Consider the following 25,367-nt stretch of genomic DNA (forward strand, 5'->3'; position numbering starts at 1 on the left):
CTGATGACTCCCATCAGACACATTATAGTTATCAGTTATTTCAGGCTCTCACTGCTTTCACATAAAAAAGGGCCGCCTACATCCAGAGACAGAGGAACAGGTGACAGCAAAGAAATATAACAGCAAAATATGACCAAAAAAAAAAAATCAGCCTTGTGAGTTCATAAGTTAATATTTATTCTAGCAGTCTTTACATCCATGAGTGCTGCTGTTTATATCTGATATTGTGGGTGCATTTAAAGTGCATTGTGACACTGTCCCAAAGCCTTCTGATGGAGGGCTGTAAATCACTTTAGTTTATGCTCAGATCAAATTTAAATATTTTCTGTTGACTGAATATTATTGCTGTTCAATAGCCTTCAAAAGGCTGCTGTATTATCCAAATCCCACTTGGAGCTTATTGACGGGAAAAGCCTCAATGAAAGCATTTGAGAGTCACCTTAGAGCTCAGCGTACCTCACTAACTCATTGTTATTGTATCTTTATTTCAGACATATACAGAAAAAATGATATATACAAGTACACATACTTGCATTTACATGTACAAATATGAATATATATGTAAATACACACATGCATGTGCGCAGACAAAATAAAAAAGTAAAATAAATAAAATAGAGTCTAAATGACATGAAATTACAATTATTAAGTCTGAAATGGAGTAGGAAGAAGTATAACATACTTATTAGCATTAACACTGCTTCATATAACACCTCTGGGATCAGAAGTTTATGAATCAGCAGTTTTTATAATCAACTGATCAATGGGCCATCAGGATTGATCAGCAGAATGAGTTTTAACTCATTAGTGGAGATGATCTTGAGCAAACACTAAAAACCTCATGCTATTCTCAGTGGGTAGCTCAGCTGGTGTGGACGAGTGTGAGAGAAAGTGGAGTTAAGCGAAGTGCTGTTACAACCAACTTAAACAGAGTAACATATTAATGATGTATAAGATTAAGTAAGAAATACAAATCAAAATTACGCCGTCTCTTAGGATCAACTAAGTGGGACATCTGAGAGCAGAACTGTGACTAAAGAACCACAGTTAAACATCTCTCTGCCATTTCACCACATCCATGCTGTGTAGCAAGCATGTCAAGATGTTATCAGTGGCATTCGAGCACAGTGAAACGGGGCTCTTTTACAAACAAGTGTTTGTGAGTAAGAAAGAAAACGCCATCAGTGTTAGCTGAGCCTCATAGACACTTCTTAACCACACACTATGTTCTTAAATGTGAGGCAACAAACAACATCCATTCAAGTCTCTCCAAATTGCTGCTCAAGACTCTGCAGTACTTTTCTGTTTTGTGTTTATTTTAGTAGCTCTTCTCAGTTTATGTATTTAACAAGTTTATGAAAATTGTTCCGACTTACCCATTATTGCATGCTCTCAATAATACAGTGATATATTGTTCCTTTTATTAATTTTGTTCCTTGTAAGGTGACCTTGGGTTTCTGAAAGGTGCCCTCAAATAAAATGCATTATTATGAATATATTTGCAGCCTGATAATTGAGGATTAATGTCCCTGAATATAAAGCAAGTGCAGTAATTGACCAGTCTGGTGCCCCCCACACCCACCCATCCATCCATCCATGTCACGAGTAGAGTCTAGAGGCTAGAGTCTATTCCAGCTACTATGGGGTGAGAGTTGAGGTACACCCTGGACAGGTCTAGTCACAGTCTGTCTCACGGCTAACACAGAGAGACAGACAACCATTCGCACTCACATTCACATTTAGAATCATCAGTTAACCGAACCTTGCTATCTGCATGTCTTTGGACTGTGGGAGGAAGCCAGAGCACCCGGAGAGAACCCGCACAAGCACAGGGGGAACATGCAAACTCCACCCAGAAAGGCCCCGGCCAGATGGTGGGGTCTAACTCAGGACCTGGTAGTGTTTGACTTCGCTTATTTTTTGTTTTATCTGTAATAGTACTTAAGACTACACAAGGAGTGTGCAGTGCTAATATTGCTGTCATTTTAATGTGGCACTTCATCTATGGAGGCCCCCCCATTGATGACATTTGCACATATCTACTACTGATGTTTCAATACATATCTCAGATAACTGACCAAAGACTGAGTGGAATTGCACTGATGAACAGCCATCACGGAAATTATGCAGAGATACAACGAGGAGATGCAGAATTAACTTAAACAGTAGGAAGTAGGAACCACTAAAATTGTTTTTCTGTTCAGGAATTAAAGTAAATAACTCTAAATTGGCATTTTAATCAGAAGATCCAGTACTAGAGTGTACTTAATGAAGTGTAGCGCAACAATATTAAGATGTTGTCAGGCAGAGTAATCAGAAGTTTGTGGTAATGGTGCAGAGGAAACATCCATGTATGATATTAAGTCCAACTGGCACCACTATGCTCGACTGTACGTTATAGACATTACATGCAGATGAAAAGGATTGACAGACCAGTTTCTCTCTCTCCAGGTCCCTCCTGTAACGGTCCTGGAGCTCAGTTTGGGTCTGAAGGCGTCTTTTTTCTTCTTCTGCTGCGTCAGCTGCTGCCTCCTCCAGAGCCTGCCAAAAGAGCAACAGACAAGCCAAAAATGAAATTTTTTAATTAAAGCAGTATGTGAAATCACACATTTCACACCCTTGTAGTGTCAGGTTAAAGAGACTGTTTGGTGGTGTTACTTTTACATACACTAAAATATCACACTCTAGTCAGGGATATAACCAGGGCTTAGAAAAGCTACACTTCTCAATAAATTAAAGTCCTAGAGTCGTAAAACAGCCAAAAAAACAAAATAAAAACAAAACAACAAACAACAAACAAAGCCTGGAATTTTGAAAACTGTAAAGGGCTTCACTCTTCCTGCTTTTGCAGAAGCAACTACATATATGAAAATTTGAAATATGTGCTGTGGGTATATAATAAAGACATAAAACAAGATAAAGCGTGGACTTAATCCTTTATTGGAATTAAAATAACACAAGGCAAAAGTTACCTACGATTAACTGGCTTTACCTTCGATTCGCTCCTCGTACCTTAACCAATCATCAGTCATCATTCTTAAGGAGTCATGCTACAGTCCAACTCGACACACTGGGGGGAATGATACCAATCTGGCAACATGTCCAGTGTTTTCAAAGAAAAAGCCATCAAAAGCACGTGTTGTTTGTGTTTTGGCGTCCTCATAGCAATGGCCGTAATTGTAATACTTAATTTATACAGTTTCATCATCAAGTGCCATCATTTTGAGACATATTGCCAAGTGAAGTCTAGTTGAGGAGATAAATGATTTTGCAGTAAAGGTTAGGGATTGGCTAAAAACCAACCAGAACTGTAGCTCTTCTAATTTAATTTTCCCTTCTAAAGCCTGGTAATTATATCTATTATGTTTTATTTTGTTTTAAGCATCTAGTAGTTTTATGAAACTGCTGTGCAGACAAAAGGTTAGCCAAGGATGAGAACTGAAAAGTAGTAACACATATATAGTATGCAGCACATCAGTTTCATGCTCCATTTTGAAACTGGCGAACTACATCATAACTTTTAAATAAACTTGAAATTAAAAAGCAGTTTCTCCATTTTAAAAACCACAGAATGAAAAAAGGAAAACAAACAACGAAACTGGTGTGAGGGGGAAGTTTCAGCAAAGACCTGTCAGGGGGGGATTGCTGCATGTTTAATTTTATTTGTGTGGTTTCTAACAGACTAACAGAAATGAATGCGCTGCCTCTGAATAGGTATGCAAATGTAACACCAGCAGCGCTCTATGAAGGCAAATTGAGCATGAAGTAATACACACTGAAATCATTTGTCCTGCAGAGTTCAGACTTCTTGGAATAACAAATGTTTTACCATTGCGGTTGCATTTTATTTTTGGGTTTTTGTTTTTTTTTAATTAAAAAAAAAAAAAAAAAAAAAAGTAAAAGAAGAAGAAGACTACTAGTCATTCTCTCATGACCTTCCACGTTTATCTGGGTCGATGTAACCATTACAGTTACAGCAACTGTATTGTTTTTGTCACACACACACACACACACACACACACACACACACACACACTCTCTCTCTTAGCCTAGTCATTGCACACTCTACATGGTTAATCAATGCACCCCGACTCTGCTATGGATCCATGTTATTGCTGATTGTTATTAAATTGAGATTTTAGCAAAGAAACAAAAACCAATTGAAATAGACCAACACAATGGAGATGGCACTGTGCTACAGTGCTAATTTAAAACACAAGTAATATAAACACAAAATGTGAAAACTGTTGCCTGCCAGTGCTGCGGCTCAGCATCCTATTAGATTCAAACATGGTATCAACATGAAAATCTTACACTGCTCGATCGTTATCGCGTTCACAGAGATGGGGGTCCACACTACCTGCGAGGCCAGTTAATGACAATACCCATCAGGATTTTATGGCTGATAAATAATCAGGATTTCAGACAGTGGTAAGCATGCTAGCCAGTTACTTCACATACTGGTATCATATTTGACCATTTTTAAACTATGGTAAATGGCCTGTATTTGTATAGCGCTTTTACTAGTCCCTAAGGACCCCAAAGTGCTTTACGCATCCAGTCATCCACCCATTCATGCACACATTCACACACTGGTGATGGCAGGCTACATTGTAGTCACAGCCACCCTGGGGCACACTGACAGAGGCGAGGCTGCCGGACACTGGCGCCACCAGGCCCTCTGACCACCACCAGTAGGCAACGGGTGAAGTGTCTTGAAAAATTACATCAAAATTGAAACTGTCCAAGCTGGGGCTCAAACCGGCAACCTTCCGATTACAAGGCGAACTCCCAACTCTTGAGCCACAATCGCCCGCTATGATAACATGAAGATCAAAAAAATTTTTATATAGCACCAATTTAAAAAAAGCTGCCTCATGGCACTTTCTAGGATACAATACCAACAATATTAGAAAGAACCATCACCAGGCCCCCTATCAGCAAGTAATGGGCAACAGTGGGAAGGAAAAACTCCCTTTAAAAATAGGAGGAAACCTTTCAGCACCACCAACCTTGGGGAGGGGCAGCTATCTGCCACAGCCGGTTGTGAATGAAGGGAAATTCAGTTTAGCCATTTGTGAAACACACCCAGCAAACAAGTGTGACGAGGCTTGACTTGCACTTTCTCACCATGAGTCTCCTTTTAGATTTAGAAGAGAGAATGTTGAGTGCACGCTACAGGTTTTGTTGCTTGTTTCAAGACTTTTCCCTCATTTAACTTTCTGAATGACAAAGTTATAAAATACAACACAAGTTGCTGTCAATGTGGAATTGCAGGCGACTGTTGAAACAGGACATTTGATAAAATGTTATCAGGAGCATAAGTAGGTTTGGTGCTTCTAGATGTTTCTAGAGGTCCCTGAATTTATTACAAAATGTAGCAGCAGCAGTTTCATTAACTCCATTTTCATTTCCATCCATTTAATTAAATTGCCTAATTTCATTATCTTGCCAGGATGTAACAACACTTGATATTTCTGGGGGGGGATTTTTGTTTTTGTTTTTTTAAATAAAGACAAATCTTCCTCGTTTGCTGTAATCGAAACGCAATCAAAATTTAGTTCCAAGAAGAAATTGACCATAATTGCAATTTACCTGATATATAAAGACAACATCCCAAAAAGTTGATTCTGTTCATCTGGACGTAGCATTTTCAGTGGGAGAAATGTTTCATCACTCATCCAAGTGACTTCTTCAGTCTCAGCTGACTGCAGGTTTCCCCAAACTTATAAAAAGTACCTTTGCACAATGACTGAAACTAGCACCACTGAAGGAACAATGGCCTGGGAGGTTGGTTTCTTGATCATTAATATGCAAATTGTCATGACCACTGATCAAAGACCACTGATCAGTGCGAATGGTACCATGAGTACCATTCACAGAGAGTTGGGGAATGTCTGCAATCACAGCATTGTAAGTTAAGATAAGATAAGATAACCTTTATTAGTCCCACACGTGGGAAATTTGTTAAGTTGGTGAAAGATGTACCCTTAGGCCCCCCCTCCTCGATTCAGAGATGGTCTTTCCCTTTTCACGTAAATGGCCTCCTTGACTCAAACCAGTGTTCCTCCCTGTTCAGGATGTGTACATCCTCATCACTGTCCACTGGCCTGTAGGTATAAATAGACTGCAGAGTCCTGGCCTGACGAGTTAGCTCTTCTGTGCTGTGCCATCCGCTTAGCCAGAGGTTGTTTGGTTTCCCTGATGTTTAATCCTGGCAATCCTCCTGGCACTTTACAGCGTACACTATGTCAGTCTGTTTGTGTCGCAGGACCCAATCCTTGGAGTGGACCAATTTTTGGTGCAGTGTGTTTTGGGGTTTAAAAACCACAGAGATGTGGGAGTTTTCACTTAGGCAGCGGTTGTCCTTCTCTCCTGGAGCGTTCTTTTGGCGCCTTCTCAGCTTTGACAAATGTCCAGCTGGGATAACCACATTTACTCAGGACCTTCTTGATATGATGTTCTTCTGCTTCCCTGGCCTCTGTATGTCATCAGGATGCTACAGTCACAGTTTGTGCTCCAGTGGATGATGAGAGTCAAACCTGTTTATAAGGTTGGGGAAACCTGAGGTCAGCTGAGAGTGAAGAAGTCACTTGGATGAGTAACGAAACTCTTTCTTCAAGTCAAGTCAGCTCTAAAAACTTTATATGGTCAGCTTTTGTATTTATAAAAGAAGCAAAGGTTCAAAAATACTAGAATAATACTAACTAAAATAAAATACATTTAAAGGTCCAACATAGCCTATATACTCCAAGGTTAAACTTTTATAATTGCTGCCATTGTTTTTGTTCTACAATCATTTAAATACATTGTGAAGCGTATAAATGGCAACACAGTCTTGTGCGAACTGTGTGTAGCTGTTTTTGGCCTCTTGGCATCTCACTGACCTATGAGGAATGTGACACCAACAATACTAGAATATACAAACAATTTATGAAAACGCATTTTTAAGTTTGCCAGCTGTTGGTGTAGAGCGTGGGTTTGTTTCGAAACAAAACCGAACGTAACAGGGAAAAACATTTGGGTAAATTAAACTGTGCTGGTGGTTGATCAATAACCTCTTTTTGCTTCACCCCTGATGTGAACTGTCTGCAGACTGTCACAATGCTCCTCTTATAGCAGCAGTGTGTGAGAATGTCTACTGTATGCCTGTGTGTTGCTACACATGTTTGTGTTCATTGTTAATTCATGAAGCTAACTATGCGAGTTGTACACTTACACCTCAATGGTAGATTGTTGTGAGTTTAGAGGTCGCCGTTCCAGACAAAGAACTCTTGTCCTGTTCTTCAGTCTGTTAGACGAGCGCAGCGTGAACCAGGCTGACTGCAACTTAGCTTTACTCACAATGCTGGCTGCAACCCCCCCGGTCCTACACTGAACTGAAAACCTAACCACTGATACGTGGTCAATGCGGTGATTTAAGTTTAACTAAACAATACCATTCTCAGAAGATTTATCTGACCCCTTTAGTCAGATAAGAGGCCTTTTTTAATTATTTGTAGCCCATCTGCTCTGCAATGATGTTTTTTTCCTATAACAAAAATCACAAAATCAAACAGTTGAGAGACTATTTCATAACATTTGTAACATTTGCCCACATTGCAGAAGGACAGTACAAACAAACAGATTTCTCACGGATGACTAACAGCAATGAGAAAAATACTTAACCACGACAATATTGAAGATGGCACTTCCTGTTATTTCTCAGAATTAGCTGAGAGCAGCCACTAATTATCAGCATTTGAAAAAGACAAATGAAATTGCAGAAATCAGCAGTGTTGGTAGCAGCAGAGAGAGTGAGGTTTAGCAGGAGGATTTTCTGGAGCAACATGTTTAATGGCTGCTGCACCCCCTGCCCCCACATTGCTCTTTCAATCCACATTCCTTCATTTGCAGGAAGTGATGGACTATTTATTAGTCAGAGACTGCAGGGTGGAGCTGATCTATTGTTGGCATTCATGAGCTGGCAGCAAGTTTCAGTGGTAACGAGGGTTTTTAGTTGACCTACTTCAAATAGTTGCATGAGACGCGTGTGTAACCCTGCAGTGTGCGACACAAAAATACACTGTCACTTCTAAAAGTGCGCAAGATAATGATTATTGAATGATTATTTTAAGTTGTGATGCGATCTTAGAGGAATGTTGCTGGATTGGTTTTGACACTTAATTTAGACAATGACAGCCGTGATGACATATCTGACTGAAAACAGTGGTTCCTTCTCGGCCACAAACCGCCTTCGCAACACTGGTTAAGCAAGATGCAATCCCAACATTATACCATAATAGTTAGAGACATCTTGGTACTTCTAAGTTGCTGTATCTGTGCCAGTCGGCTCTATCAGTTTAGTTTTATCACTTCACAGTGCAGTGGGTGGCCACAGAGAGAGGTGGCAGGCTGCTGACCATAGCCAGTATATGTCCATTACCATCCATCCAGTTTTTGCTAGGCCAGGTCACACAGAAGCAGCAGTCTAAGAAGAGAAGCCCAAACCCCCTTCTCCCCAGCCACCTCCAACGCATCTGTGGGAAAACTCAGGCAATCCCAGGTCAGCTGAGAAATAATCTCCCCAGCGTGTCCTTGGTCTACACAAGGGCTTCCTCTTGACAGGACATGCCTGGAACACCTCATCAAGGAAACATCCTACACTTACACCTGAACCACTTCAACTGACTTTTTTCAGTGTGCAAAAGTGGCGGCTGTTTGAGTCCCTCTCGAATGACTTAACTCCTCACCTCAGCTCTGAGCAAGAAGCCAGCCTCTGCAGGAAGCTCGTTTTCACAGCTAGTATCCACAAGCTTGTTCTTTTGATCACTACCCCACAGTTTGTAACCACAGATGAAGCTAGGAGTATATCAACACTTGGCTATGCCTGTTCATAAAAAATGATGACTGTAATCAATTACAGAGGGCAGCCCTGGCAGAGTTCAACACCCACTAGGGCTCACATCCTGCAACGCAGACCAACTTCTCACTGTGGTCGTACAGGGACCGAATCGCTCATAAAAACAAAACAAATAAACCATACATCCAAAGAACCTCAAAAAAACCATCCACTGAGGCTTAAAGGTGTGATTGCTTTGAAAGTAGCTAGGCCCATCAGAGGCCTTCTTTCTTTGGGCTTCCCCCCTCCACAAGCTCTCAAAAGTCAGTTTGACGCAAGCAAGCAGAAGTCAGCTCCGACAGCAGAGCTGTCTGCAAGAGCATAAATTAGCTACAGCTAAGCAGAGACGCGCTCGCCTGGATGATGGCTCCTTTGTGCACTTGGCTGTCGAGTTCTATTTGCATAAATGGCAACAAATTATTTGCTGTTTTTTGACAGAAATATAATTCCATAAAAGGCAAGGCAGGCAGAACATTGTTTTCAGATACTTTAGGCACTTTCCCAAAATTAGTGCCACATAGTTTGCACCTTCCTGTGGAGACCGTCTGAAAAATGGAGGACAGGCTTGCAGCTTTAACACTGCAAATTCTTCACACATACAGTTGAGCCCTGAACATTTCTAAGACTTCTCTGACATGAATGTGAGAACACAAATTAGCTGGTCTTTAACCACCAGTGTGCTGTAACATTGTGTGAATAGTTCGACAGTGAGGTGCAGTTGCTCCAGTGCACTTTATGCTGGAAGAGGAATGCCTCCCATCCTTCCTCATTCTTTAATCTGAGACTGAGTACTGAGCTGTGCTTTGAGGAGTGCCGTTTTCAAACATACAAGTTCAGAACTTCAGTGAGGGAAATCCCTCAGGTTTGTCTCGCTCACTAAAGAATGCACAGACGTTTTTTCTGCTCCATTCATAATCTTATTTAAACATCCTGGTGTTCGTCTGTGATCCAACAGATGCACCTCCAGCCTTATATGCAGACGTTTCTCTCGTTATAACCTCAGTAACCACATCTCCCTTACGTGCACTTCCTATTTTCAAGAAGTTCTCAAGAGAAAGGCTGTTTTAATTACTGTTATTACTGCCTGCCCAACCGTCAGGCTGTTATCTGATAAGCTCTCTCTTCTTTTTTTCCATTTTAACAAAGGAAAATAAACTTTTATTTTTAGCTCAGAGGATGAAAGTCGGTGGCTTCACTTTACATGGTGTTTCTAATGTCTGAGGATCACATGTTGATCTTGTACTATATGTACAGTTTGCACTTATTATAGCTTTTTGTCTCTAAATGATGCTCACTCACTCAGTTTTTCCCATGAAGATATGCACCTCTGTCTCACATGACCACAAAGATCGACTTCCCTGTTTCAATACAAACAGCATAGTGAAGATGGCCAAGAGCTGCTTTAAGTCTCTCGTTTTTTCCTCCCCCGCTTTGCTTTTGTGATTTTATCTGTTATATTTTTGACAATCTCTGCATCTTTCACTTCTGTTCATTTTCATCTTTGAGATGCTACGAAACAGAAGTGATAGTGAGGCAGACTTTTTCTGACCAGACTGGATCCACGGGGGACTATTGACTGTGTGAGTTTCATCTCCTACCTTCCTCATATTTTCCAGTTCATGCTGCTTGGCCTCATTGGCTATCTGTAGCTCCCTCATCCTCAGCTCCAGTTCTTCCTGTTCAGCCTGCTGTTTCAGCCGCAGCTCTCTGCGCTTCTGTCGAGCCTCGCGGTGCGGCGCTGGTCTGCCCTGACGCAGCAGAGTCACGCAGTTCTGAACAGCTGAGACATGGATATCACACAAAAAAAATCTTTAGTTTTAGAGCTTCCCGTTTCATGTTTTGGTTTTTCCAAGCCCCTCTATGAATTGCCACTTTCTTCCTGGAGGACAGTTTTGCATGCCAGCGTGATCCCAGCAGCTATGTTGTCAGGGGCAATTCAACCCTGGAAGGATCACTCAAGGCAAACTGGTCCTGGGAGAAATGTCACAGTAAGGAGGCCGAGCTTTAACCTATGGGGTCTGGCTGGGCACAGTCTAAAAGCACTACATGGGCTTGCTCTCTTGTGGGACCACCACTAACAGTAGGGGATATGAGAGTTTGGGGTTTTGTGGATCAGGCCGCAGTCATGGTTGGATGCCCTCTCTGTCCAAACCACAGATGACAAATCTAGCTTTAGGAACATGGAATATCACCTCTTTGGGCAGGAAGGCACCTGAGCCAGTGTGAGGGGTTGGGAAGTACTGCTAGAGATAGTTGGGCTTGTCTCAATACACAGCCTGGGCTCTTTACCACTCTGGAGTTGCCATTGCTCAAAGGCAATCGTCAGGCAGTCAGGTTTAGGTATATGCATGGGATGACTGAAGGTGCCCCTTCCGGGGACTCCATTGTCCCCTTCAGGCAACTTGAATTGTCAAGAAGATTAGTGACGACACAATCTGGGGATATGCGAATGGGAGGGACCACCTGAGCCATGGTTTGCTTGTCCATAATGACCATCGTGTTTGAACATACAATTCACGATGTTCATATTTGCACTTGGCCCCAGGACACCCTAAGTCACAGGTCGATGATTGATTCTGTAATCATTTCATCAGACCTGCAGCTACAGTGGGGCAAAAAAGTATTTAGTCAGCCACCGATTGTGCAAGTTCCCCCACCTAAAATGATGACAGAGGTCAGTAATTTGCACCAGAGGTACACTTCAACTGTGAGAGACAGAATGTGAAAAAAAAATCCATGAATCCACATGGTAGGATTTGTAAAGAATTTATTCGTAAATCAGGGTGGAAAATAAGTATTTGGTCAATAACAAAAATACAACTCAATACTTTGTAACATAACCTTTGTTGGCAATAACAGAGGTCAAACGTTTACTATAGGTCTTTACCAGGTTTGCACACACAGTAGCTGGTATTTTGGCCCATTCCTCCATGCAGATCTTCTCGAGAGCAGTGATGTTTTGGGGCTGTCGCCGAGCAACACGGACTTTCAACTCCCGCCACAGATTTTCTATGGGGTTGAGGTCTGGAGACTGGCTAGGCCACTCCAGGACTTTCAAATGCTTCTTACGGAGCCACTCCTTTGTTGCCCGGGCGGTGTGTTTTGGATCATTGTCATGTTGGAAGACCCAGCCTCGTTTCATCTTCAAAGTTCTCACTGATGGAAGGAGGTTTTGGCTCAAAATCTCACGATACATGGCCCCATTCATTCTGTCCTTAACACGGATCAGTCGTCCTGTCCCCTTGGCAGAAAAACAGCCCCATAGCATGATGTTTCCACCCCCATGCTTCACAGTAGGTATGGTGTTCTTGGGATGCAACTCAGTATTCTTCTTCCTCCAAACACGACGAGTTGAGTTTATACCAAAAAGTTCTACTTTGGTTTCATCTGACCACATGACATTCTCCCAATCCTCTGCTGTATCATCCATGTGCTCTCTGGCAAACTTCAGACGGGCCTGGACATGCACTGGCTTCAGCAGCGGAACACGTCTGGCACTGCGGGATTTGATTCCCTGCCGTTGTAGTGTGTTACTGATGGTGACCTTTGTTACTTTGTCCCAGCTCTCTGCAGGTCATTCACCAGGTCCCCCCGTGTGGTTCTGGGATCTTTGCTCACCGTTCTCATGATCATTTTGACCCCACGGGATGAGATCTTGTGTGGAGCCCCAGATCGAGGGAGATTATCAGTGTTCTTGTATGTCTTCCATTTGCTGATGATTGCTCCCACAGTTGATTTTTTCACACCAAGCTGCTTGCCTATTGTAGATTCACTCTTCCCAGTCTGGTGCAGGTCTACAATACTTTTCCTGGTGTCCTTCGAAAGCTCTTTGGTCTTGGCCATGGCAGAGTTTGGAGTCTGACTGTTTGAGGCTGTGGACAGGTGTCTTTTATACAGATGATGAGTTCAAACAGGTGCCATTCATACAGGTAACGAGTGGGGGACAGAAAAGCTTCTTACAGAAGACGTTACAGGTCTGTGAGAGCCAGAGATTTTCCTTGTTTGAGGTGACCAAATACTTATTTTCCACCCTGATTTACGAATAAATTCTTTACAAATCCTACCATGTGGATTCATGGATTTTTTTTTCACATTCTGCCTCTCACAGTTGAAGTGTACCTCTGGTGCAAATTACTGACCTCTGTCATCATTTTAAGTGGGGGAACTTGCACAATCAGTGGCTGACTAAATACTTTTTTGCCCCACTGTACATGTCCTGGGTATTCTCATAAAGAGAGAAATTCAGCTGTTACTGAGGTTACACTGAATAGTGAGAGAGAAAAAAAGAGATAGCTGAAACAAGCAGTGGACATGAGCTTCCTCCAAAGGGTGGCTGGAGACTCCCTTAGGGACTGTAGTTGTTCAGTCATCCGAACAACTACAGCAGGCTCCTGGATACCTTGTAGGTCAGGTGTTTTGAGCAGAACAAAGTTTTTCTTTAACTGTGTCGAACTAACAGGTTTATTTGCAGTAGAAGTAGTGAACAACTAATTTACTGTTTATTAACAATGAGGCAGACAGCAGAAAACTATTATCGAACTACTATCGAGCAGCTTCGATAGAACTCACCTTGGATCCACTCCTGCTTCTTCTTCTTGTCTGATGCACTGATTTCAAAGCTTTTTTGTGATGACTTGATGAGAAAGAGGCACTTCTTTCCCTCTTTATCTTGTAAATGCTGCAAAGAAAAACAGAATTTACAAGCTGACAATACACAGACAAAAAACAATAACATACTTCTTTTTTTCTAAACAGTTCTCCGGTCTTTTATTTCTTATGTGCATAGGGAATTAATCTCTGTGTTTCACATGTTTAGATTCTCTTCCGCTGCTGTTCTCATAGAAATCAAGGCCGGGAAGCTGAAACAGAGTTTTACTACAGACAGCAGGCTCTTGCCTCCACACTGCAGTTTCCATCCAACAGGACATCTCCTTTCTTTTCAGCCAAGTCTTCACCAACATAGTATGAGATTGTGTTTGGCTTCAGCACAAACCAGCGCTCCGTCCAGTTCTTTCTCTTGTGCCCTTTCTTCATCATATAGCCCTGCAGTAAGACAGAATACTTAGCGGCTTAAATAACATTCACATCCTCCTAACAGCAAGCTTCATTATAAATCAATAATTAACACTTTATGAACTGAAATTTCATTATTTGACACCATTTTTAATCAATGATTTGCATTTGTGGTTAGAATTTAATCTGTAATTGTTTTCAAAATGCTTGGTCCCAAACAGCGTTTTTCTTTTTTTTCTTTTTAAAAAAAAAAAAAACAGTTTTAGTTTTTAGCAGAATTAATCGAAATATCGAAAAACTTCCGCATTTTTGGGGCCTTTTTTCTACTGTGAACTAAGACATTTAGAGGGATTTTGACATTTTCATTGCCAGGTGCTAAATGTGCTGTTTAATTTAGTGTGAAATCTATGACTCCTATCATTTAAAGTGGTATATGCTTCACAGTTATTACGGTAGGCTGCATCGGCACTCTTTGAAATCAGAGTAAGATGACAGAGCTTTGCGATGAAGACTGTACCATCAGTCTGTGCTGATGTGCTGCCCACCTGTTTGAGCACGTCGAGAATGAGTTCCTGGTAGACTTCACTGATTCCCATTGAGAGCGTCTGATGGTCCATGCCCTTACTGAAGTGACCCGACCCAACTAGGCTGATGAGCTCCCATGCATTCAGACACTGCTTCTTCGAGTTCAGCTGCAGCTTATAGTCCTCGAAGCGCTCCTCCACCCAGCTTCCCCCCATCGCCTCTGTCAACTTACGCAAGAAGTACTCAATCTGTACATGCAGACATGCACACAGACACACAAAGACACACACACACACACACACACCACATGCACAGAGTCATTTTTCATCAAAAGCACAGCTGTTCATTTACAATAAAAGATAACTTTCACCATTTCTGCATTTTTCCCACAATTCATCCTTACATGACTGCAGCAGCAAAATGTGCATTTCTTTTGCAAACAATCTTCCTGTGTTTGAGTTCTGATGTTTTTCCTACACAACAATAAATCTTCCAGCATTTGTAAAAGAACAGGAAGCTCGAAACTTCCTTTTCTGCTCTTGAGCAACGGACTTTTTCCACTGGCTACTAAGTGACACAGTGAAGGGACACGTACAATATCATATGCTGCAAATAAAACAGACTACAGATGAATAAAAGGCTGTTCACGCCAGTGCTTCCCCTTTTAGTAAGCACTTTGAAAAGAAATGCTCCAGTCTAAAATGTAAGATGTTTACTGTCTCTCTTGAAAAAACAACAACAAACAAAACCTTAATGTGATTCCTGAACTAGTCAATGGCATCCTTACAGGTTAGCGTCTTACTGTGTAGCTTCTGAAGCACTTTTGATGCAAAGACAGCTCACACAGACGTTTGTGGTCAGTGCTGTGGTTTTATGACTGCAGGGTCCAAGGCAGGGCTTTTGCCAGAAAAGGGGTTAAGCTAATTATGTGGCATAGATGGCATCCCAAAGCTGCGTCTTTACACACAATTGGTGTGGTCTCAATTTTTTCAAAACCTAATTTAGCTTCTTCAGTTTCTTTCGATGTTGCTTTACTCCATGTTAAGTTGGAGATGTGAACAAAAAAACGACACCTAGAACTCACCCAGAATTTGTCTGTTCCTTTCTAGAGCCATCTGGTGTTTACATGAATTGTTTTCTTTTAATGTCACTTTTCTTACATCCAGACCAAAGTCATTTTACTTCATGAGCCACATACCAGTGAATGAGATCTCAAGTAGGACGGAGCGGTAAAACAACTGCAAAGTGCTTTTGTTTTAATGTACACAAGGCTTTCTAAAAGTATTCACATTTAATTTAACATCTATTTACGCAACACATCAACAGCCTTGGGCACTTATATGTGCACTAAAGAGCACTTCAAAGTGGATCTGCAAAAGTACAAAACCCAGTAATGTCACGTTTTTCAATTTAATGATTTAATCAGTAAATCTAAGACTAACCAACCCTCTATGACACCAACTGAGGGAAGAGCCACAAAAAAAAGAAAGGAAAAAAAACAGGGCGTACAACAACGCAACAGCATCCCATGTTTTCTGACCTCCTCAGTGACGATGATCAGGGGGTATCTGTCTTCAGACAGGAAGTTGAAGATGCACCAGATCTTGAAGGCGTCATCGTTACAGATCTTCAGCTCATTCTGCTCCATGTTCTTCCTATACGACAACGTCCAGCACATTTTGTTGAAGTCCTGACGGTTAAAGTTATCCTTCACCTGTGGCACAACAGAAACATCATCAGGTTATGTTCCACACCAAAGGAGAACAGTCTGCTTTTCCAGACGCTCACATTTTTTAAAGCTGACGTTTCAAACCACAGAGCATAGATATTATACATATGGAATATATCCATTTATCAAATCCATAATACACAACTTTAATAACGTACAACATGCGTTTCATCTACTAGCACATGCCCATGCTAGTTAGTCCAGGGTGGCTAGGCAAAATGATGTCATTAGGGTATCTAAGATGTACATGTGTGCAGGAGTGTTCGGAAAGACAGATTGTGTATTACAGTACGATGCACACAGAAACTGAGAAGGGACAAAAAGAAAAAGTGCCTCTAGGCTTTAAATTCCAGAGCCAAATGGGAGGAAAGTTCTTAAAAAGGTCTAGTCAGTGGTGTGGAGGGGATGTTTTCTTTGAGCCAGTGAACAGTAGCATCTCCATGGAGACTACCGGCTGGCTGAGTGCACGGTCATTTGGATGAGAAGCACATCTTATCCTGCTGGCAGTCGCCCCACAAATCCAACCACCAGCAAATGATCCCAAAACATCTTCCAACGTTTGCCGTAATTAGAAACCAGTCAACCCTGTAACTGGATTCATCAACTATTATATCTACAGTCCATGAATCCTGCTCAAAACCATGGTTACGGCACCTGCAGTGGCCATCACACAGTTTTTAGAAACACTGGTCTAAGGTGGCAGTCAGGACATTCGGTAGCACTTCATATTGCTGTTGAACACTCAGCCTTTAACACAGTACAAACTTTAGTGGAACTACCACCCATTTTCATCTCCAGATTTTTTTTTTAATTCTGAGTAGCTTTGCATTATTCTCCATTTAAAATAATCCTCGATTTTCTTACACTAAGCCTTAGTGGAGACCCCCAGTTAACTGGCTAACAAATCATTTAGCTCCTTCCCCTATAAGTCGTCTTTATTTTAAAGACGACTGTTCAAATAGGTTTGTAGCTTCTGTGGGCACAACTTAGCTGACCATAGTAAGGATATCCTCTATGACATCATACAGAGGCAAGAGTGTCGGGGGGAGGGATGTGTGAAACCAAGTGTGTACAAATCTGGAGACTGAGCTTACAAAGGCATTATTTGTCATTTGCTGACCTCATTACTTGAAAAATTTTCCCCCCTCAGCTTATCATCTCAGAGAGGCGGCCTGGTGTTTACTCATAGCCTGTGTTTGTTAGGGTTAGGAGAACTGAGCTCTTCAGGGAAGGAACACCTAAAAGTATCACCTCCAGCTGAACTCTCCAGAATGTGCTTTGCAGTCCCCTTTACAGAGCTGCGTGGGAAGTCACTCCTTTTTCCTCTGTGTAAATGTGGGCAAGACTAACGCTTTCAGAGGGAGGGGCTCAGCCACACTAACATGCACAACGCTAAAATAAGCAAGTAGTTACTTACAAAGCAAATAGCTTCTGAGCTTGTGCGTTTTATCAAATGCTTCATTAAAATGTCCTTTTTTCACAGGCAACATACAGAACAGTGAGTTTGTGAAGTATGTTCACATGATAATAAACCTTTGACTTGTGTGCTGCTTCAGCTAGTCCCGAACCTGAATCCAGTTTCCATGCTGTGACAGAGAGAGACAAACATCCAGCTTGAAAGCCTGAACGGTTTCAAGATCTGATGTAACCTGCTATTGTGCTCATTTAGGTTGAGTGCCTGTGTAGAAACCTGTCTTAGATGTTAAAGCGATAGTACTTCCTCAACTTTTGAAAGTCACCCTGAAGCATTGCTTTACTCAACACTGCAAACTAGGACTAAACGTCAATTAATTTTGACGTCTAAATGAAGTAAAACACTTTTTTTTTAATTCACAAAAAACAAAAACAAACATTCCTGTAGTGTATTACTCTTTTCTCTGTGCATCTTTGTTCTAAATCAGCGGTCCCCAACCCCCGGGCCTCGGACTGGTACCGGTCCGTGAGTCGTTTGGTACCGGGCCGCGAGAGTTGAGGCTCGGGTGTGAAATGTATGGTTTTCAGGGTTTTTAAATCGGTTTTCAGCGTTATTTTGTTATAGTTTTTATCGTTAACTCGGTTTTCCTGGGTCTTTTCACGTGTGTTATGAATAAATCTTCTTTTTTCAGTACCGGTACTAGTTTTATTTTGTTGTATTTATCCACGACACCTTAAAGGCCGGTCCGTGAAAATATTGTCGGGCATAAACCGGTCCGTGGCACAAAAAAGGTTGGGGACCGCTGTACTAAATTATTATTTTAAAACAAGAAGCACTCAGACAGCACAAACTTCAGCAAATTCAACTCACCCCCTAGTCTCTGTATTTATCACTTTGGCCTTCAGCTCAATCTATTGACCTTGATGGAAAGATCAGAGGTCAAATGTGACATATTTTAAATCTTTATAAAGTCATCGCAAACATGACTCCACACACCTACAAAGATTTATCAGAATTTGTTCAAACTTCTCCAGCTACTGTGTTTACAGAAACACGACAGCCAAACTTCTCTTTAATTGGCCTCGGCATCGTCACCTCTCCCATCAGAGATAGTCAATCTCTATGACATCATTCAGAGCCTTTTCAAGCCAAGACAGAAGAAAATGCAAAAATAAAAAAAAATGAGAGATAATAAAAATGTATTTCATGTACCTTAGCAGCGATAAATTAAGTGTGTATTCAATAATAAATAAGCAAAATAGATATCCTCATTTACTTTAGCTATGCAGATTAAATGTGGGTTTGCCTACCAGTAACTTATCAGTCATGCTGATTCTCAGATGGTACAAATGTGTATTGAATATTTGTTGCTGTTGGGAGCTTTCTGGAGATTACTGAAGCTGAAAACAGCTGCAAGTCTTTTGTGAAGGTGAAATTACTGGCAACTATTAAAGACTGTAACAGGTAAAGATTGTTTGTGAGGCTAAAAATAGATTTTGGGTGGAGTAAAATTTAAAAAAAAAAAGTTACATGCCGGTGTAAAGAGGCTCCTCCCATCATGAATATTTTGCCATTCGTCACTGGTTCTGGCAGTAAGTCTGACTCAAAAACAACATATTCTGCTGTTGTTATAAATAAGGACGTGTCTCTCATGATGATGTGTTCAGGTAGCTGAATGTGTTCGCATCATGTTTGTGGTTCTGAATGCTTAATCACTCTGCAGCAACACAACATGCGAGGATAGGGTAAAGGGGAAGTCGTGAAAGCAGGATTTGTTACGAAAGAGCTTCTCTTTGCGTCACGCTCGTCTTGTTTTCGTTTTGTTCTTAGCTCGCTGGTTCTCGCTGTCTTTTCTCCTCCTCCCCTTCAAGATCCCTCTCGGTCTTTTCCCTTCAACAGTGAGATCCTTGTCAGCAAATCGCCCCCTCCTCTCCACTGCCACATGTTCATTAGGATTCAGGATCTAAACTTCAACCTTATCTCACACCGAAACAACACAACACAGAAATGTAACAAGTGGAGTCAGACTAGAATAAACTGGAAGACAAAAAGAAAATCTTGTTACCAGTTCAACCGGACTGTCTGCTTTTTAAAAATCACAGACTTCAGTGGAATGAGAATCACACCAGTGACAGGAGCAGCTGAATGTTCAACACGGTATGATGTGATATGAAAGCATTTGAAAAGGGGGAAGTAGTAACAAAGTGCTTTTTTAATGGTCCACAGCACAAAACAGGTGCTGTTAGGATGGTTCATCACCAACATCTGGCATCAACATCCTCATTTCTTTAAAAAAAAGCGTAATAAATATACATAAATCTAAACACAGACTGCTGAGGCTCTCATTAGCAGATAACTAAAGGTGAATATTGCGATACAACTATGAAAGCATCCTCCAGTTACTGTAGCCAAATCTTCCTCTCCATGTCTTTTGTGGTTAGTGTGAATTCGAATGACAAAGTTCACCAAAACTGAACTATAAGACACGCTCTGCAGCAAGAACACAGATTACTCCAGATCTGACATTATTTACATACACAACTCTGTTAAATAAATAAACATTTGAGCATTTCTGATGAAAAGAAAAAAAAATAGATATAGGCCCCTCAACTTGGGCAAAATTCAAGGAATTCTTATTTTATTTGTAAAGTTCCTAAACAGAAAAACCAGCCCATTAAGCTCTTAACCCTTAACAGAACAGTCCATGTTCTGTGCATGAATGCATTTTAAATTTCTGTTTTCCCTATTAAATGTGATGTTTCAGAAGAATGGATTTCAAATTAAGATAATCGCTTTAAGGCATGTTAGCACAAAAGTCTTACTGCCAATCTGCTGCAGCTCAGCGAGGAAACACTGTGCCTTACAAACCCACCCAATCAGTCTCAGACTGGTGAAACCTCAATTAGCTTCAACACATTTTTACATGAAGTGAGGACTCAGGATTTTGTCCTCCATCTTTCCTAACAGCAGAGAACTATTGCAACAAGAGGAGTCACCACAGCGGTCAACACTTTCAGTGACTGTGTGTGTCAAAATTCTTGACTTGGAACAATGAACTTAAATAATCTCTGTTTGTAACACAAGCACACACACACACACGTTTCTATGTAGTGCAACATGCTATCACACGACAAAGTGTGCGGCCCTGAGCTTCAACATCATCATCACTTTTCTGCTACATCAGCAGTGGTAAGTGTTTCAGGGTCATGGTACAGAGTTCAACAATCTCATCACACCAACACACGTCTCTGTGCTCTTATAAAAGAAAATGTTAGAGGTCTGCCTTTTATTTTCTGCTGCACTATACGGGTGAGTTGGTGAGGATAATGTACAGACTGCCTCCATCTGCACTTCCTGTCTGCTGTACAAAGGCACAAACACACACGCAGTTTAAAGTTTTTCCTGACTAGCAACTGTGTTCACTTGTAAAATAAGATACTTGCTCTCCTGGGTTTCGGGTTTCTGATACACACACACACACACACACACACACACACACACACACACACACACACACACACACACACACACACACACACACACACACACACACACACACACACACTTTCCTTGTGTGACAGGGTGGAGTTTCCTCAGGAGTGAGTGAAGTTGAATGCTTTGAACACCACCCCAAGCCAATGCATGGGTGGGATGGTTGTGTGTGAAAAATACAAGTGTGTGTGTGTGTGTGTGTGTGTGTGTGTGTGTGTGTGTGTGTGTGTGTGTGTGTGTGTGTGTGTGTGTCTTCCTCAAACTAAATCCAGCATTTAGTTTCTTTAAAGAAAATGTGGTTAGAAATTTTCAGCACCAATCACGAGCACGTCTTAACTACACAACACGTATGTCAAGTATGTCTGCTTGTCCAGAAAGAAATTATTTAAGCAGCTTTATCACAAATCACTTCAGACATAAAACAGTCAGAAATGTGCACTGCCACAGAGACAACGAAGAGGATAAACAAATACAAACAGCCTCTCTAAACTAGTGTTAATCCAAGCTTTCTATATATTGAAGCTCCAGCTGAACCAACTGGTCTGCTGGAAATAGTCAAGTCATTTTAAGGGCAAAACAAAAGATTTTTCTATACGCCAGTGGAGAAATGTATACGGGTAGAAAAAGTATTTTATATTCATTGATCAGTTAATTAACAGATCAATTTAATAAAGTGTCACAGATTATTGAGACATGAAGTTAGCAGTGAGCACAGTCTATCAGGTAGCCAATCAGAACTCATATTTTTACAAGTATCTATTTTTTTCTTACATCTTTAAAATGACTGAAATGGAAGTTGTAAAACAAACAAGCAAACAAACCAACAATAATCAAATGCCATACTAAACTACTGGAAAATATAAAAAAATAAAATAAAATCAGCAAAATTCAAGAATAAGAAGTCTTAAACCCTTCATTAAGACAGAGTTTAAGAACCTTTTTAAATCATGGCAATAGCCACTTAGCACGGATGTTATACAAGAATTCCAAACATTCAGAAGGAATTCCACTAGAGCTCACTGCTGCTCATGACATGACTAAATAAGCATTTTCTCTTGTCATGATGTCCAGCTATGCAATCACAAACGCTCCATTCATCCCGTGACCCCGTTATTACATCATCACAAAGGTCTGATGTTCAATAAATGGTTTTGTGCCGCCGTCTCGGAGCAATACAATGATGGATGGACACAGAGGGTGACACCAGCACAATGTAGCTACTAATACACTGTGTCCATCAATGGACCTTTGTAGTGCACGATTAAATATGACTAATAAATAACCTTTAAACATGATCAAAAAAACAAAAACAAAAAAAACAAGGGTTCTGCAAGAGAAAGTTTGTGAACCCTTTGGTCACAGTGGGTTCCAATCTTAGATCAAGTGACAGATAAATAGCTTTAAGTCTTTATCTAACACAGTGTAATCAGTCACAATGCAGGCTGGGAAAAGTATGCCAGCTCTTGGTTTAGTAACTAAAAAAACCACATTTAGCTTCAACACCCTCTATAAGATAAGTAGCTGCTTATGACACATACACCACAATGATGAGAATTTGGGAACATTACTCCCAAAACGTGGTTTTTAATGCAATTATATTGGCATGTTTGTACAAAATGTCAGCCCATGCCACAGCACCTCAGTAGCATTAAGATCAAGACTCCAAAAGCTACCTGTGATCAGGTTTTAAAAGTATTCAGAGATGCACAAAGTCTACTTAATGAAAAAGTCTCCTCATATCAAGAAAGACCAGTCGGTATGAATCATATCTTGATCACAACTTTCTCAGTTTCATGTCTAAATGCCCCATGTTCAAACATCTACCGTAAGACAAAATGTCTACGAAATCAAAAGCTGCTACATCCCATAGCAGAGGATATCTTATAAAGATTACACAAAGACGTTAAACTACAGCAAAGACTTGCAGAAATCTGAATCTGTGCCCATTCTGTTGAGTACGAGGCAAATACTGATTGAGAATGGTTCTGCAAACACTGCACATGTCAACTGTTAAGCATGAAGGAAGAAGCACTGAGGTTTGACACTAGTTTGCTATGTGAAGGCCCGGATGCTAAAAATGGACCCGATTTATATAGTTTTTCTGGTCTTCTCAACCAGTCATTCAGTGCTTTAACTCTACACATACAGCACTCTCTCAGACACCCGATGATGTTTCACAGTTGGTGGCGTTTAATATTTTACCCAAGAAATTATGGATTGGAGAAAATTTACAGAACAATATCAGGTCAGCTGTTAAAATAAGTTAGGATGATGCAAGAAAACAAGAAATTGAAATAACTGCTTGAGAGAAAAGAACATGCATTTCAAAAAGAATTGGCTACTTTGAAGATAATTCTGATTTTATTTGTCTAGAATTGTGATTGAGAGGAGCATCACACCACTATTTATGAGTGGCCCATACAGGCAGCTTTTGCAGCCCTGACGAAGACTCGGGACTGTTGCTCTCAGGGACAAACAATCAGCAACTATAACATGACTCCAATCTCCTGCCTTAGTAGAAAATAGATAAAACGCCCACAAAGTACTTGTTATGGCTGGTCAAGCCTCTGAAAAGCCTTCAGCTAATGTATCATTTTCAAAGCAAAGTCATGAAGAGTTGTAGCGCAGACTGATAATTTGCCATTATTATTTCCTCTATAACAATGGCACTTATTGTTTGTCAGTGTGTTGACACTGAAAAAGACAGCGCCCTAGATATAATAAACACCACTTTACTATCCTAGGCTGACAAAGTGTGACTGAATGTGCTTACACAGCTGACTGACCTTATCCAGAATGAACTTGTTCAGGTAAGGCATGTATCCCTGGTTGGAGACAGGACCCTCGTCATCATCTTTGAAGTGCTCCTCCAGAGCCACCGGGTCATGGGGAATGTTCATGACTGTACATAAGTTGTGGGACAGCACCTGAAATCAGAGGTGAAAACAATACTTACTAGTTATTATAACGATCGATTGATATGTTTAAGTCAATTTCAGCTAATAGTTATGAGTTACATTCCATTTAAGCCAGGTCTTGGCCGTTTCTACCTTTGCTCCCTGCAGTTACATTTCTTGAGAAATGCACTTGAGGTTACATGAAAGGTCACAGCGTAGGGTTAAAGTCGTAGGTTACAGTCGACATTTACAAAATAAAACAAAATGTAAATACTGCTCCCTGTCATACAAAGGCCCCTGCCCAGAATTCCTTTTGACGACTCGCAGCCGTGTGGGGTTGCCCATGTGGACATGACAGCAGTAATTGGAGAACAAGTGTGGCACAACCAAGAGAACCACAAAGGAAGCGGTTTCACCATTTTCAACAGACGTGGAGCGTCTTAAAGCTGCATTGCATTTTTTTTCTCCTTTTTTAGGCCACAGTTGTGTAGAAACTAGTCTAACTATTGTGCAAGTAGCAACAGGGACATTCCCAGGATAATAATAAAAAAGAGGGGGACCAGATCAGAATATTTAAAGTAAGTATACTATAGACAACTAATGTTGAAGACACGGTGTGCACGTATGCAGCCCTGTGCCCTGGTACCAATGACAATGCAGTTATTATGCATTATCATCGATGCAATAGCTGTACAAGAATTTAAAGACGGTTTTGTTTTGAATAACTATTTCAGACAGTCGCCAAGCATATGTAGGTAGTTCTGATGTGCGTTTGGGATCACTGTCCTGTTGGAACATCCAACTGTCTCCAAGTTTCAACCATCTACTGTTGATTTGAGGTGAAGTTGAAGAATATGAAGGTAGCCCTCCGTCATCATTTCATCCACTTTGTGCAATGTACCAGTATCACTGGCAGCACAACAGCCCTTGCTTGACATTCATGTCCGTGTTCTTAGTTTTGACAGAGTCACCTTTACTCCTCCAAACATACTTCTCGTGATTGTGACCAGACACCTCAGTATTCGTCATGTCTCATATAAAACCTTTCTCCAGGAGGCATTTGGCTTGTCCGTGTGGACAGCTGCAAATTTCAGTGGCACTTGAATGTGTCAAATTTGAAGTAGTCTTGGTCAGCACCCTCTTAGTCAATGAAGATGTAAAAGTCACTTCACTGTAGGCAGAATAACTTGTACTTGCGTGGAGTTGTTTGAAGGGATGATCTTGGAATCTGCAGTTGTTTAGAAATGGCTCCAAAAAGACCTTCCCAGCTTGTGTAAATCTACTGTTCTCCTTCTTAGATCTTCACTGCGCAATTTTATTGTTCGGAGTATTAGTCAGTCAACTGAGCTCTGTCAAACAATATTTTCTATTCCAGCAAAGATAAACTACCAGTTGTAGTGAATGGTGATGACTAAT

General features: G+C 41.0%; 1 protein-coding gene across 1 annotated transcript in view; it reads right to left on the bottom strand.

Moving 5' to 3' along the window:
- The window catches only part of swap70b (switching B cell complex subunit SWAP70b), a 34,685-nt gene that overhangs the window by 7,888 nt on the left and 1,430 nt on the right, over positions 1 to 25,367 (bottom strand). The window contains exons 2-8 of the mRNA XM_082538945.1: positions 23,841 to 23,981; positions 15,960 to 16,133; positions 14,440 to 14,667; positions 13,778 to 13,924; positions 13,451 to 13,559; positions 10,480 to 10,661; positions 2,434 to 2,541 (exon numbers count right to left, since the gene is read on the bottom strand). Coding sequence (XP_082395071.1) covers positions 2,434 to 2,541; positions 10,480 to 10,661; positions 13,451 to 13,559; positions 13,778 to 13,924; positions 14,440 to 14,667; positions 15,960 to 16,133; positions 23,841 to 23,981 — 1,089 coding nt within the window. The remainder of the gene's footprint in view (positions 1 to 2,433; positions 2,542 to 10,479; positions 10,662 to 13,450; positions 13,560 to 13,777; positions 13,925 to 14,439; positions 14,668 to 15,959; positions 16,134 to 23,840; positions 23,982 to 25,367) is intronic.

This window comes from Aulonocara stuartgranti, assembly GCF_965226115.1.
Source record: "Aulonocara stuartgranti genome assembly, chromosome: 7".
NCBI lineage: Eukaryota > Metazoa > Chordata > Actinopteri > Cichliformes > Cichlidae > Aulonocara > Aulonocara stuartgranti.